The 14,976-nt window shown below is 35.7% G+C and overlaps 1 protein-coding gene across 18 annotated transcripts in view; it reads left to right on the forward strand.

The window, feature by feature from the left end:
- Positions 1-4,310: 4,310 nt before the first annotated feature.
- Positions 4,311-14,976, forward strand: part of LOC127161352 (NLR family CARD domain-containing protein 3) — a 32,195-nt gene continuing 21,529 nt past the window's right edge. For 4 of the 18 annotated variants that reach the window (XM_051104050.1, XM_051104054.1, XM_051104059.1 and 1 more), the window contains exons 1-2: positions 6,804-6,946; positions 7,178-7,259. In XM_051104050.1, coding sequence (XP_050960007.1) covers positions 6,895-6,946; positions 7,178-7,259 — 134 coding nt within the window. In that variant the 5' untranslated portion in view covers positions 6,804-6,894. Of the gene's footprint in view, positions 4,591-6,762; positions 6,947-7,177; positions 7,260-14,976 lie in introns of those variants that run through there. The other 14 variants (XM_051104049.1, XM_051104048.1, XM_051104053.1 and 11 more) reach the window with 9 other exon arrangements.

The following is a 14,976-nucleotide window of genomic DNA, read 5'->3' on the forward strand; positions in this document are numbered from 1 at the left end:
TTTAACCACAGTTTTCAGTTGAATCCGGAAAACTAATAATACACACCAAACCAATCAGTGAAACACAGGAAATTAGAAAATGCGCACTGGGCCATTGCACAACAGTAATTTGACCCTGTGACGCATTAACGTTAAGACGCATGCGCTATCAGCGCGCCCAAGGGAAGTCAGGAGACGAAGGCACTTCCTCCCGCCAGTTTGTCACCATGGATGGGCACGACGAGGTTGCGATTTCCACTCTAAAAGGTTAGTAATGTCTGCAATAATAATATGCAATGCTTTCTACCGAAAAAAACAAAAACAAAAACACGTCCTTGTAATTGAATGAAATTAAGTGTCATTAATCAACCATTTTACATTTTTTACAGCACTTAACGATCTTTATGTTACAACATGCACTAAGAGTGTTTTTATTTAAATATAGATACACTAGTATTAATTTTTGCATAATGAAAGAAAAAAAATGTAGTTGTACTGCTGTTGTACAGTACTGGCTGCTATCAGCCAGTGTTATTAAATGCATTAAAACTCTTTTTTGCTTTTTATAATACCCAATGTTTTTACTGATGCTAACAAAAAGAACCTTGTCAAGTGTTAAAGGATCATTTATCATTATTGCCTGTTTGTTTTACTACATTCAGCCATTTCATATTGGTAATAGTAGGCCCAAACACTTTACAATTAGGTAAAATCTGTGAACGGCTCTGAAAAAGTACATAAGATTTGTGGGGATTAAAAAAAGCACTGGGTGGATTTTTATCATTGTAGGGTGGTTGTATACACATACTGCTAACACACATTTAAGTTCAAACAACATGTAAAACTGAATTTTGCATTCAGTGTCCCCTTTAACTAATATAACCATATTTCTAAAGTGTTATTATTGTAATATTTCTGCCCTATTAGGTCCATGTTAGAAAAAAGAAAATTCTTTTTGGATAAACTGTTTTAATTAGCTGTACTGACATGGATATATATATATACATTTCAATATCTGAAGTCTTCTCCACACAAAGTATACCTAAGCTATGCTGACTGATGTATTTACATGTGTTCTAAGCTGCCAACATTGGGGAAGACATTTTGCCAACTCTCTCACGAGAGGATATCCGAGATGTCTTTCCTGGTCCTGAGCACTTCCTGCGGCGCGAAGCCATTTGGCTTTTGACTCATAAGGAAGAACAGGTAATTAACTTCAAACACTTGTATTTTGGATATCTTTAACCTATTAGTGGGCATAATTTCAGTACAGATGATGTGTATGTAAGTTGGTGTGGTTGAACAATAACACATATACATACATGTGAGACACTCTGTGAATAAAATGATAAATTACTTTGATTTGATTAATGTATTTTATTGTGTTTTAAGGGCACAGCATTCCTGTTGAAGTCCAAGGTTCATCAGCAGATGACAAACATACTGAAAGTTCAAAACAAGATGACCCCAGCACTTCAAAGTTTTTAAAGTTACCCAGCCCAGAATATGTTCTCTTCACTGACAGTGAGCTACAACAGGTGAGACTTTGAGCAGCGTCTTGGAAAAGACGGTGACGTCACCTTATTGAAGGAGCTATTCTGCCAGCTCATCTGAAATACCATGACAAACATGATATCTATTGCAAGAGCATCTTCAGATGACTACAAATATCCCACTAAACATGAAGTTACTGCCATGGCACAACGGTTAGTGGAATACTACCCTATGATAAAAGATGAGTCAACCGGATCTAGACATGAGTGGGTGAGTGACGTCATTTACTTAATTATTTTAAAAAAACATTGTTTTGCTGCTAACATTGTGTCAAAAATATTCAGGACAGAGAACCTTCTGCTGCAGGGGCAAGTGACTATGACGCTGATTCCAGTGCTTCAACAGTCAATCTGTCACCACCTTCAAGATCAAGCACCCCACGGCAAGAAAATGACAGCATTGGTGAAGCATGTAAGTACATTAAAATTTACTTTAAAATAAGGTGGCCAGACATGTCACTTCCCGGGGACATGTTCTGCCCAGGATTTCTAAATTGCCTAAAATAACTAGGTGTTTTTAGTTTGTGCTGCACTGATCAATTGTTGTATGACAAGTACCGTGAGAGCGATTCGGAAGCATAGAGCCACTGCTCTGCTCTCTTTAACTCTCGCGGTACATGATGTCATACAACGACAGCACAAAAAACCAACACCTGTTTTTTTTTTTATAGAAAAGAATATAGAAATTTAGAATTTAGAAATCATGTGCAGAACGTGTCCCCGGGAAGTGGCACATCTGGTCACCTTACTTTAAAATGCTAACAACATGTTAGTAACTTGCTAATCATGTTAGAAACATGCTAGTAACATGCTAATCATGCTAACATCATGCTAATAACTTGCTAATCATGCCAGAAACATGTTGGCAACTTGTTAATCATGCCAGAAACATGCTAGCGACATGCTAATCATGCTATAAACATGTTATAAACTTGTCTTGTGCATTCTCTTCACAATTTTCAAATCTATGATCATCTCCACACTTAGGACGTCTTTGTTTTCCTTTGCACACTGCTGCTATATGTCCATATCTTTGACATCTGTAACAGCGGAGTCGGGAGGAATATATGGCCTCACTACAAAGTTCATGTATTCAAATTTGACTTTTTCTGGAAGCACAGAGTCCTTAAACTCTAAAAGAATTGACAAACTGTCGACTCTTTCCCCATTCATTGTTTTTTGCAGCCTTTTTATTCTACTCACTTCACCCCTAGAAATACTTTGTTTGAGTCTTTCTAGATCTTCCTCAACTGGAATGCCTGTTATTATACCGTTTCAGTCGTTTTTCTGCCAAGATCTTCCTTTCATTCACTTTTTTCTTACATACATTATCAATTTTTTACCATTTTACCATCAGCTGCAGAAACGTCTCCTAAAAAGTTAGATAATATACAGCATCAGGTATTGAGACTATGTACAGGAGCTATAAAAACTACTCTGGTTACAGCACTACAGGTTGAAATGGGGGAAATGTCTTTGGAAATGAGAAGGGAACAGTTATCATTGAATTACTGGGTTAATTTACAAGCCATAATCAAGAGCATCCAACACTAGACACGTTAAAGCCATGTTGGGAAAAAGAAAGGAGGAAAACTAAAAGTTTTGGATGGTCTGTGAAACAGAAAGCAACAGAACTTAAAATGAATCAATTAAATGTTAGTCCAACTGTTCTGTTACCAGTAATAAAACCTTGGTTACTTCCAGATGCTATAGTTGATTTTACATTGTTAGAACAGAGAAACAAGGGTAAGGAATGTAATTTATATAATGTGCAGACAGATATTAATGAGTACTACAGTTATGTTCAGATCTACACAGATGCATCAAAGAGTTCAGACAACAAGACAGGAGTAGCATTTACTGTCCCAGAGTTTCATTTATCAATAAGGAAAAGGATCAGTGATGAGCTCTCTGTTTATACAGGGGAAATGGTTGCATTATTATTAGCAATACAGTGGATAGAAGAAATAAGACCTGTGAAATCAGTTGTTTGTTCAGATTCATGTTCATCATTGGCCAGTTTACAATACAGTCATTCGAAGAGTAGACCAGATATTTTAATGGAAATAATGCAAACATTATACAGAATTCAGATGATGGGGATTACAGTAGTATTTTTGTGGGTGCCTGCACATATTGGTGTCCAAGGAAATGAAACTGCAGATAAAGAAGCAAAAGAAGCGGTTAAAAACAATGACATTAATTTAATTGTTAATTTAAGTAAGAATTAAATTAAGAGTATTATCAAGAAGAGACTAAAGGAAAGGTGGCAAAAACAGTGGGATAAGGACAAAAAAGGTCGGTGGTTCTATAGAATTCAAAGGAAAGTGGGAGAGATGAGAAGTGCAGGGAAAAACAGGAGAGATGAAATAGTAATATCAAGGATGAGGTTTGGACACAAGATTAAATAGTACACTTTATAAAACATGATACGGGAAGGTGTGATTATTATGGGCAAGAGGAAAGAGTAGAACATGTTTTATTGTATAGTCAGAAGTATAGAAAGAAGGTTGTCAATTCATAATTTAGAAAAAATAAAAATGCAATTTATAATAAAGTACATTCTGCAAAATAACTCGAGAAATGAGTGTTATATTTTTATTTTTCAGTTTCTTAAAGAATCTAATTTGTGGGAGAGAATATAAAAAAAGGGGGGGTAGTGGTCTTGATCCACACTCCATACCAGTTGGTGGCGAAAATACACCATTTTGTTGTTTGTCAACCGCCAATAAAAATTCAAGAAGAAGAAGAAGAGATTGGTGGAACGCTCGGGGGGGCGGGAGGACAGAGAGGACGAGACGGAAGAGCTGAGCTGATGACTGTAATAGCGAACGTGTCTGCGCCCTGAGACAGCAGGAATTCTCAGTGGTTCCTCTGGCAGCGCTGGACGTGATCACCGACCCGCAGTCTCTTCTTCAGGACCTGAAATCACTCGTGTTTGAAAGTGCGTCGCAGAAATAAGGACCAGATCAGCTGTTTATTTTGTTTGTTCATTGAGGGAAGCGGCAAATTGTTTTGTGCCTCAACGAACCCAGCATCGTATCAGACCTGCAACAGGGTATTTATTTTATTGATGGCCATTTTGAACATTGAACATTAGTGTTTTGATTACTGTGGGGGACATTTGACTGAACTAATTTGTGTGATTTGTTTGACTTGAGTAGTAAACACCACCTTCATATTTGATTTGGTGATTTTTGGGACATTTTGATCTTTGCTGTCCAAATTGTCCTTTATTTAATTATTTATTTTGGATTTGTCTCTTTTTTTTTCTATTTGATTTAAGTAAATTAAAACAAAATGCTATATTTCACTTAACAATCTGTGTGGTTATTTTTTATTGGTTAAAGGGCATACCAATAGTAACCTTGTCAACAAATCCTATTGGAATTTTAGGTTATCCTTTAGGATCTTACTGGATTTTTAAAATCCTATTAGACAATCTGATTTATTTTGATGGAATTTCACTTTGTCCTGTAGGATTTTACTTGATTCTTAGAATCCTACTGGACATTCCGTGTGTGTGTACTTGTACACAAAGATAATGAATATATTTTATAATGTACGAATAAGTTTAAATGTATTACATGTGACTAAGAATCCACAGAAACACAAACATCTATATAGGGTATTGTCCTGACGCTTCCCCTTTAAGAAATACAAATGTAGTGCGCGTGCAACTGTAGCGCGCATATTTGAACAGTAACAGTCAAAGAGAGAAGAAGCTGAGTGATTAACGTTATTTAACTCGTTAAAAGTTGACTGTAAGACACTAACAAGGAAGAAATACTGGTAACGCTTATCTCGTCTGCATCCTAAACTAACAATTTTGGGTGAACGACATCTGTCGGTGAGCTGTTGAACTCGTTTGACTGTTTCATCTGCATAACTGATATTAATGAAATATTGATGTATGCTCCTTATAATGAGGAGCAAAATGCCTGTTCTGCCACCATTTTGAGCTGTTTGAGCTATTTTACAAAACGATGTTGACGGTTTTGTATAGCGTTAGTTTAATTGGAGTTATTTACACTAAGTGCAAATAGCTCGTCTTGTTGCCAGAGGCTACTTACTAAAAATAGCTGCTGCCTTTTAATTATTTGTGGAGTAATATGATGTTCTTATGGCCTGTCCAGGTCAGGTTCCAGTTAAAGAGTTTGACATGGACAAAGATTCTTCCGTGAAATGTGTGTGTATGTGGAGAAGACTTGCATAACAAGAAAATTAAGATGGCGACTGGCGAGCCAACCCCAGTTATGAATTTCCTCTCTTTATCAGCGCGTGGACCTGTTGTGTTGACTGGGAACCAGTTTACTTTATGCAGAGCATTAGGAGTGATTGCTTTATTGGAAATAGATTGGATACAATCTTCTTCCTACTTTTAGGTTTTCCTGAACCGAATTGGATGTTTCTCTCTCTCTCTCTCTTTACATTACACAGACAAATCGTACTTTATTAAATGTATATTGTTTAATGTTTTAGTGTTCTGTGTTATGATGTGATTTTGCTTTGCCTTGAAAACAACAAAGTTATTCTATTGCCTGTGAACGAAAAAGGGTTAATAAGAGAAGAAAAAATAAATTTGCTTAATTACCTAAACTAAACTAGTGCTTTAGAAATTTTTTGCAATAATGCTATGTGCTGCACAAATCACCTCCTATGTTGTTTACAATGTTACTGCAGGTTGTGCAACATACAATGAACAATGTCTATATCAGGGTGAGTTTAAGCAAACTGCAAGTACTACCTGTTAGTAAAACAAATACAGTGGAAAATGCACCTTTAGAATTAAAAATAAATAAATAAATAAAAAAGAATTCCCATATAGATATGACCAGTCGCCTATATTAATGTCTTGTCCTATAAGACTCTTCCTATCGGAATCCTATAGGAATGGTTCCAAAATATGATAGAAATTCTTATTAGAATCCTGTACAGGTTTCCCATTGGAATCCTATAGTATTTTTTGACAAGGGATTGAAACAAAGCTAATTTAGAGAAAATTTAGAGAGAGCTAACAACAGCCGAATCCAGAGACACTTATGTTAAGGGATTGGTCCGCTACAAAAATAACTTATGTAACATTTTGATTTGACTTTAAAATATAATGCAGCCTTTGAACTTAAGTATTTTAAGATGAATTTTTCACAGTGTATGCAGTGTATTCCAGATGAGTAGGATAAACGTCTTACAAATATGCCTTTCATAACCACACACATCATATAGACGTCTCTGTGACGAAAGAGTGGAACATTTTCCCGAGATCTGGCAACCCGTAACAAGCTCTAGTCAAAGACGGAAAAGAAAGCAAAGGCTTGATGTCGCCATTTTAAACAGACACAATCGATGATTTACAACACAAATGAGCGAGGCTTCCGCTGTCATTTGTTTCTGGTTATTCAGCTGTACAAACAGTATGTTCTGCTACTTGATATCACACATTAAATTCATTATTATAAGTGTAAACACACTGATTTGTAGCGCACATAGTTTTCCGTTTACTGTTATTATTTTAGTTATTTAACTGTAGCGGCTGATGAATCAAAATTCTGGACATTGACAGAAAATAACTTACTTCTGAAATAATGCGGATAAAGGTTGTTTGATGAGCTTAGTTTTTCTGATTGTTTGTCTCTTTCATCTAGAGTCAGTGGAGATCAAACTGATCAGATTCATCATGGATGAAACACAAACATCAGGAGATGAAGATTTTTCTACAGGATGCAGGTACTTTGAGTAATTTATGTTATAGATGAGATGGCTGTTTAATATTTATTGGCATATATGATGTCTATTTTGCCGTGGATCTACCCAAACTAAAATGGTTGTTGCTCTTTGGTAAAACTAGTGAGTTTTATTGTTCTCACTAGACATTGGTATGATGACACATATTAATATGATTGTCATCATAAAGAATTAAATCTGTTTTGTTTTAGATCAGTTCATCAGGAGAGAAGCAGAAGGATGAGTATCAGAGTCCAGCTGTGTGTCTATGAAGAGTGACGTGTCTATGGATCAACCAATAACGTTTAACAGTGGAGATTCACGGCCTAGTCTCAGGTATAACATTCGTATAAAAATATGATTATAGCATGACTGTCGGAGTAGGTGGCTACAGTAAACACACAATGCAGGACATTCAAAGAAACAAAGAGTTTAATTACAACAAGACTCTAAACATGCAGGAGTAAACAGAGTATCAACAACCACATTACTATCAACAACACGGATCAATAAACAGACAGAACTCAGGGTTTAAATACACAAGGATAAATGAGGAAACTGAATGAACAACAGATGAACTTAATAAGAGATGAACAGGCACACACTAGAAAACTGATGTTGTGTTTGAAATTTCATACCATACTATATTTGCCAGAATCTGCAAAGACATTAAAAAATAATATTAATAATAATATTGTAGTAATATATATATATATATATATATATATAACATACAATATATAAATAAAATTAATATTTCAATTATGTAAACAGAATTCAATCTCTACAAAGAAATGGAGTCACTATTTACAATTAAATCCCTATTTGCTTTGTGTAATGGCTAATTAATAATAAAGTGTTTATTGAGTATGGTTAGCAGTAGGTGTAGGAAAGCTTTGTTCCAGGCGGCATCCATTTAATAATTTTAATAAATGTGCTAATTAACACTGAATATGTTATTACATACTCTTTTATAATGTACTACAGTAATGACGTATAAATAAATGTCACCTAGCAACTATTTACTATTTATCTACTTAGCTGTGGTGAATTAATGTTCACTGTTTGTCATGTGACAACACTGTAGTATACGACTCTAAAATGTTGTTTGTTGCTTATTGTTTACTGTTTCACACACTATTCTTAAAAAGTAGTAGGCAGTATGTACTGTGTACTGGACAGTAAACAGTAAGTTAGTGTGTCATTCTGAACACAGTATGTGTCAACATACAATGACAGGAAACAGGAACTGAACTGTGACAGTGACGTTTAATATCGTCAGTTCACAATTTTTGTATAAACAGTGTATGAAATGATTATAAAGTGCTATTTAAAGTGATTTTGATCATGATAAATGCATAGTTGATTTGTTACATACAGTAATTTAAAAGATGAACTTTAATCTCTGTGTTTTAGTCCAGGTCATCAGAAGAGATCAGAACCAGAGTCCAGCTGTTCGTCTGTGAAGAGTCACACATCTATGGTTCAGCGAGGACACTTCAAGACTAGAGACACACGGCCTGGTCTCGGGTATTCAGATATGATCTGAACATATGATACAGAATACATAAGACATTGTGCTTAATATCGTTTTTATTTTACAGCAATGAGGTCCTCAACACATTTAGATCAATTCTGAGGAAGAAGTTTGAGCGTCTGTATGAGGGAACAGCGACACAGGGAAACCCAACACTCCTGAATGAGATCTACACAGAGCTCTACATCACAGAGAGTGAGAGTGGAGAGATCAGTAATGAACATGAGGTGAGACAGATTGAGACACAATCCAGGAGAACAGCAACAGAGGACACAGCCATCAAATGCAATGACATCTTTAGACCTTTACCTGGACAAGACAAAGCCATCAGAACTGTGCTGACAAAGGGAGTCGCTGGCATTGGAAAAACAGTCTCTGTGCAGAAGTTCATCCTGGACTGGGCTGAAGGGAAAGAGAATCAGGACGTCCAGCTCATATTTCCACTTCCTTTCAGAGAAATCAACTTGATGAAGAATAAAACATTTTAAGAGTAAAGTGAAACTGTGTAATATATCTGAATCAGCCTCAGTGGACGTGCTGCTGATGAACCTCATTGTGGGGAATCTGCTTCCCTCTGCTCTCATCTGGATCACCTCCAGACCAGCAGCAGCTGATCTCGTCCCCTCTGAGTGTGTCCATCGAGTGACAGAGGTACGAGGCTTCAATGAGCCACAGAAGGAGGAATACTTCAGGAAGAGAATCAGTGATCAGAGTCTGGCCGACAGGATCATCTCACACCTGAAGGCATCAAGGAGTCTCTACATCATGTGCCACATCCCAGTGTTCTGCTGGATCTCAGCCACTGTTCTAGAGAAGATGTTGAGTCGAGCAGAGAGTGGAGAGATTCCCAAGACTCTCACTCAAATGGACACACACTTCCTGATCCTTCAGACCAACATCAAACATGAGAAGGACTATGAGAAGAAGGTGACAGATGAAAACATGATCCTCAAACTGGGGAAACTGGCTTTTCAGCAGCTGGTGAAAGGAAACCTGATCTTCTATGAGGAAGATCTGAGAGAGTGTGGCATTGATGTGACCTGTTATCAACATAAGGTGTTGCAGGGATAATATAAAGGAAAAATGATCAAACATGTCATCCTGCCATTATTTACAATTAACCATTTTCTTTACAACTCTCCAATTTCTCTCTTTTTTTCTCCTCCTCAGTGAGCGGGATCATTTTGACAGGAGGATTGAACAACACTTAAAGAAGATTGGAAAGCCCTCATCAGTGGGTGTCAGTAATAAATGGTGTTTTGTTAACAAAAGTTGTCTTTTTCTTCTTTGATGGCTAAATGGCTTTAGAATTTTAGAAAGGGGTGAATTGTGTTTGTCTTCATAAAGTTCTGTAGCTGTATGACAACCAGTAATGAATACAACAGATATTTTATCAGTGGTCCATATCATTACCCTGTGTCTGATGAGATAAATTTGGTTATTATTTGAATGTAACTTTAAATATAAATTCACAACATATCACACAATCTCTCTATATGAAAACCTACGGTAACTAGGCTACAGTTGATCACATAATTACATTGTCCATCGATCCAACTGTAACGGTGGCGGCCTCCAAGTTAAACCAAACTAAGAGTTTTTGTTTTGTTTTTTTTTTGTTTACAAATGGGTAAACTTAGACCATTTTTTTTTTGTTCGGGCGCCAGACAAGACTAAGTTTGTCAAGTCGAAATATCTAGTGTTTTTCTTTTTTTTTTTTTTTTAATAATTTACTTTAATCCTCAGATCAGCTCAAAGATCAAACTAAGCCACCATTGCACAATGTGCCCAATCACACAATAAGAATTCACACACTCAACAAAATAGATTTGCAAATCAAAAGAATGAAATGTTATTTGGAGAAATTCAAAAACACAATTACAATGTTCATTTTCCCATTATTTATACAATTACGGGTAAGAGGAAAAAAACAAAACAAAAAAAACAAATGGAAATGAATGAACAATAGTATTGCGTTCAGTTCAGTCCTTCAAAACAGACTCACTCCCAGTCAATCCAAAATGTCCAACAAATGAGTTTGCGTTTGGGAAAAAAAAAAAAAAAAAACAAATCACACGAGACACAAAAAATGTATCTCCGAGGGGAAAAAAAAAACTCAGTCCTTACACGTTTGCGCACACCATGCAAAAACACAGCATTAAAAACGCTGGATACATATGTGTGTGAGTGCGTCGGGTAAACGTGAATGCGTGTAATGTGTGTGTGTGTGTGTGTGTGTGTGTGTGTGGCATCAGCGGCGTGAATCAAGCTGCGTTAGGGGCGGCCAGCCAGCTGCTAAATAGACAACGCCAAGGAAGAAAAGAGTTAAGGAGTTTGAAAGTTCAACGTGAAAAGTTAAAAAAATCATTAAATACCTGCAGCAGGTGAACTTGTCTTGTCTGAATAAATTTGCAACCGGCAACACATGCGGAACTAATTTTCTTTTAGCTTTGGCGTTCGCACCCGGTCTATGCAATTCAGCACAATAAGCTGCAGCAGCGCATACAGTACATCAGCCGACAGGTAACGCTTGAATTTCCTTTTCCCACACGCACCTTCACTTCCGTTTTTACTCCTTATATATATCCGTGTCCTATTTACTTCCGCCTAATTTGTGGCGATATACAAGACCTGGCATGGACTTGTCCCATTTTGCCACACAACTATGTGTGTATCATTAATTTTTCAATTTACAAAAACATTAAATTCAGTTGCAATTCAGTTGTCCTTTGTGTTCTATGCATGAATACCAACAGTAAACATATCTATAATATCTGTATAACTAATGTCATTAGTGCATCATTACCCTGTTTATCTGTTATGTTAATCTAGCGTTATTTAAATTCACAAAAAAAAGAAAAAAAGTAGTCAACATCTATGAACGGGACGTTTATTAATGTGTAAGTTTCGTGCATTGATTTGAATGATGTTATTTCGCTGTGTATCATCCTCCCCCTACTGGACACATCAGGAACAACAGGGGCGTAAAACTTCCTGTGCCGTGGATCTGTAGCTTTTCCGTAGAGGGAAGAGGTGATGACTGTAAGAGGAACATGTCTGCGTTTATTTTAAGTGTAAAGATCCATCCTGTGACGGTTGTCGACCAGAGAACTGATTTAGTGCTGGTATAAAGTTGTTTGAGTGTGAGGGGACAGAAATTTCCCCTCGGATCATCGGATGATGAACTGCACGCGCTAAACTTCCACGTGAGAGATTATTGAGTTCGCGGTTGTGTAAAACTATTAATCTCTCACCAACCTGATCTACAGGAGTCATCACAGATATCGCCTGAGACAGCAGGAATTCTCAGTGGTTCCTCTGACAGCACTGGACGTGTTCACCGACCCGCAGTCTCTTCTTCAGGACCTGAAATCACTCGTGTTTGAAAGTGCGTCACAGAAATAAGGACCAGATCAGCGCCAGTAAGACAGATGTTTATTTTGTTTGCTCACTTTTTTTCTATTTGATTTAAGTTGTTTTAAGGAATTAATCCATACTTTACTATATTAATAGTAACCTTAAGGGTTTATTGAGCTAATAATTTTCGGAGGAAATTTCGAGAGAGAGCGAACAACAACCGAATCCAGAGACACTTCCGCTTATGTTAAGGCAGTGGTCCGCTACAGAAATAACTTCTGGAACACTTAGATTTGACTTTTAAATATAATGCAGCCTTTGAACTTCACTATTTTAAGATGAAATGTTCACAGTGTATGTAGTGTACTCCAGATGAGTAGACTAAACGTCTTCATAATCACGAACATCATACAAACGTCTCCGTGATGAAAGAGTGGAACATTTTCCCGAGATCTGGCAACCCGTAACACACTCTAATCAAACATGAAAGTGAAAGCAAAGACTTGATGTCGCCATTTTAAACAGACACAATCGATGATTAACAACACAAAGTACCTTTAAATCTTTATTGAGATTTATATATGCTTAGGCATGATTTGTGTATCTACCTGATGGAAATGTGAATCGGTATGTATGTTATTTCTCACCCGAAAGCAAATGAACATTGTTTGTTGTCCGTTTCGTGTTGACTACGATTCTTCTAAACTCCAAACAGCATTTGATTTAACATGTCACAAACCTGATGTATTTGAATAAAATTGAGGTAACAATTTGCACTCACTTTGTTTGGGTAGATTCTATCCTATATATTTGAATAAAGAGTACCTAAATTTAACAGCTATGACAAACCAAAAGAAATTAGGTAAGGTATACCTAATATTTCTAATTACATTACTTAACTAATTACTTATAAAAATTGAGTAACATTAACTCTATTGTTAGTAAGCCACAGTTCATCTACTAAATTATTATTAATAATGATTAGCCAATAGGAAAAAGTACACATTACTTATTCAGGGAAGGTTGAATTTACATAAAAACGGTCAGAGGCAGGAGATTGCATCAATTGCTTTTTTTTTATTGACTAAATAACATTTTATTTTTTAAAAACATTTAAAACTAATTAAAGTACAAAATAACCCCTTACAATAAATTTCAAGTGAAATACAACATATTATAATGTTACATAAAGCTTCTTGAACATATTCAATTAAAAAATATACCAAGGTCTCCACAAGATGTCAAAATATACAATAGAAGCAATATTCCTAAATACGATTTCTTCACGTTATAACTTCAAACAATATGTGTTTAGATTTAATGTGTGGCTACAATACTTGCAACACTAGAAAATGAAAGGAGACAATGAAATGAGGAGAAATTGATCTCATTTACCTCAATAGACTGGTATGCTATATAGACACAAACACTTCAACTTCATTTAAAAAATTAAGTGCAAAAAAAAAAAAACAACAACAACATTCAATTTTAAGTGACATACAACTTCATATTACATATAACTCACATTACATGTAACTTCTTGAACATTTACTATTTGCAAATAAAACCATGTCGTCTTTGGATGAAGCAAACAGTACAGACAGCTCATTCCAGTTTCTAATTCCAGTTTCTCAATTTAGTTTGCGCTTGAGGCTTTGGACCTTCTTCAGCAGTTTTTCTCCGTCAAGTTCCAAAAAAAGTTTCTGGAACACCTCAAAGGTGTACTTCAGGTTTTTGGGATACTCAAGGTTGAGGGCATAGATCAATCCCATCAACAGTATGCATGCTGTGGTTCTGTTTCCACAACCACTCAGCACTTTGTTGCCCTCTATAACAACACACACATCTGCTGGGTCCTCCTCAACGGTAGGATTGTAAGTGACCAACTTCATTTCATTTGTGGCCTTCAAGTTCATCCTCCTGTTAAAAAAAATAATAATAATAAAAAAAAAAAAAAAAGTTTAATGAGCTTAATATTAATCAATGTACAATTAAAATGTAAAAAATAAACAGCACCATCCATTGCAACATATTTTCCTCAACTAGCTAAACTCTAAACTGTTGGTATCAGTAACATAATTCTACATTGCTAGCATGGCATTCTAAAATTCTGACTATTTTTTATTTTTTTTTTTATAAAGGTGAGCCATGATATACACAAATAAAAATTAAACTAAATCCTCAAAATGTAATATAACGCATAACTAATGCTCAGGCATGTAATTCATAAAAGGTTAGTTCACCTAAAATTAAAATTTTCATAATTTAAATCACCTTCATGTTGTTCTAAACCTACAAGACTTTAATCATCAAAAGACAAATTAAGGTATTTTTAATGATACCTGACAGATTTCTGTCCCTCCACTGAAAATCTGTTCACCCAAAACTCTGACATTTTAAAAACTTCATAAATAACATAGTAAAATAAATCAAGTAGTTAAATCGGTTAAAAGTGGTTAAATTGAAGAAAAATTATCACTTTATGTGATGGATAGATTTAATTTAGGCTTTTATTCAAATGAAAACAATGATCAGCAAACAATGCAGAATCCAATTTTGGCAAACAGAAGCTCAAGCATGCTTGCTTTACACGTTAGAACTAATGAGGTTCATTCTCTTGTCTTACAGCATTTTTGAACCTCTGTAAAAACCAATGAGGTTTGTTCCTGCATGTCAAGCAAGTTTGAGCTTCTGTTTAGGTTCGCTGATCAATGTGCATATGAGATTAAAAGTCTACGTTAAATCTGTTCATCATATAAAGATATCATGTCTCTTCAGAAGACTTGGATTAAACCATTAGATTTATATGGACTTATTTTACAATCT

The sequence above is a fragment of the Labeo rohita genome, unplaced genomic scaffold (genome assembly GCF_022985175.1).
Source record: "Labeo rohita strain BAU-BD-2019 unplaced genomic scaffold, IGBB_LRoh.1.0 scaffold_620, whole genome shotgun sequence".
Taxonomy (NCBI): domain Eukaryota; kingdom Metazoa; phylum Chordata; class Actinopteri; order Cypriniformes; family Cyprinidae; genus Labeo; species Labeo rohita.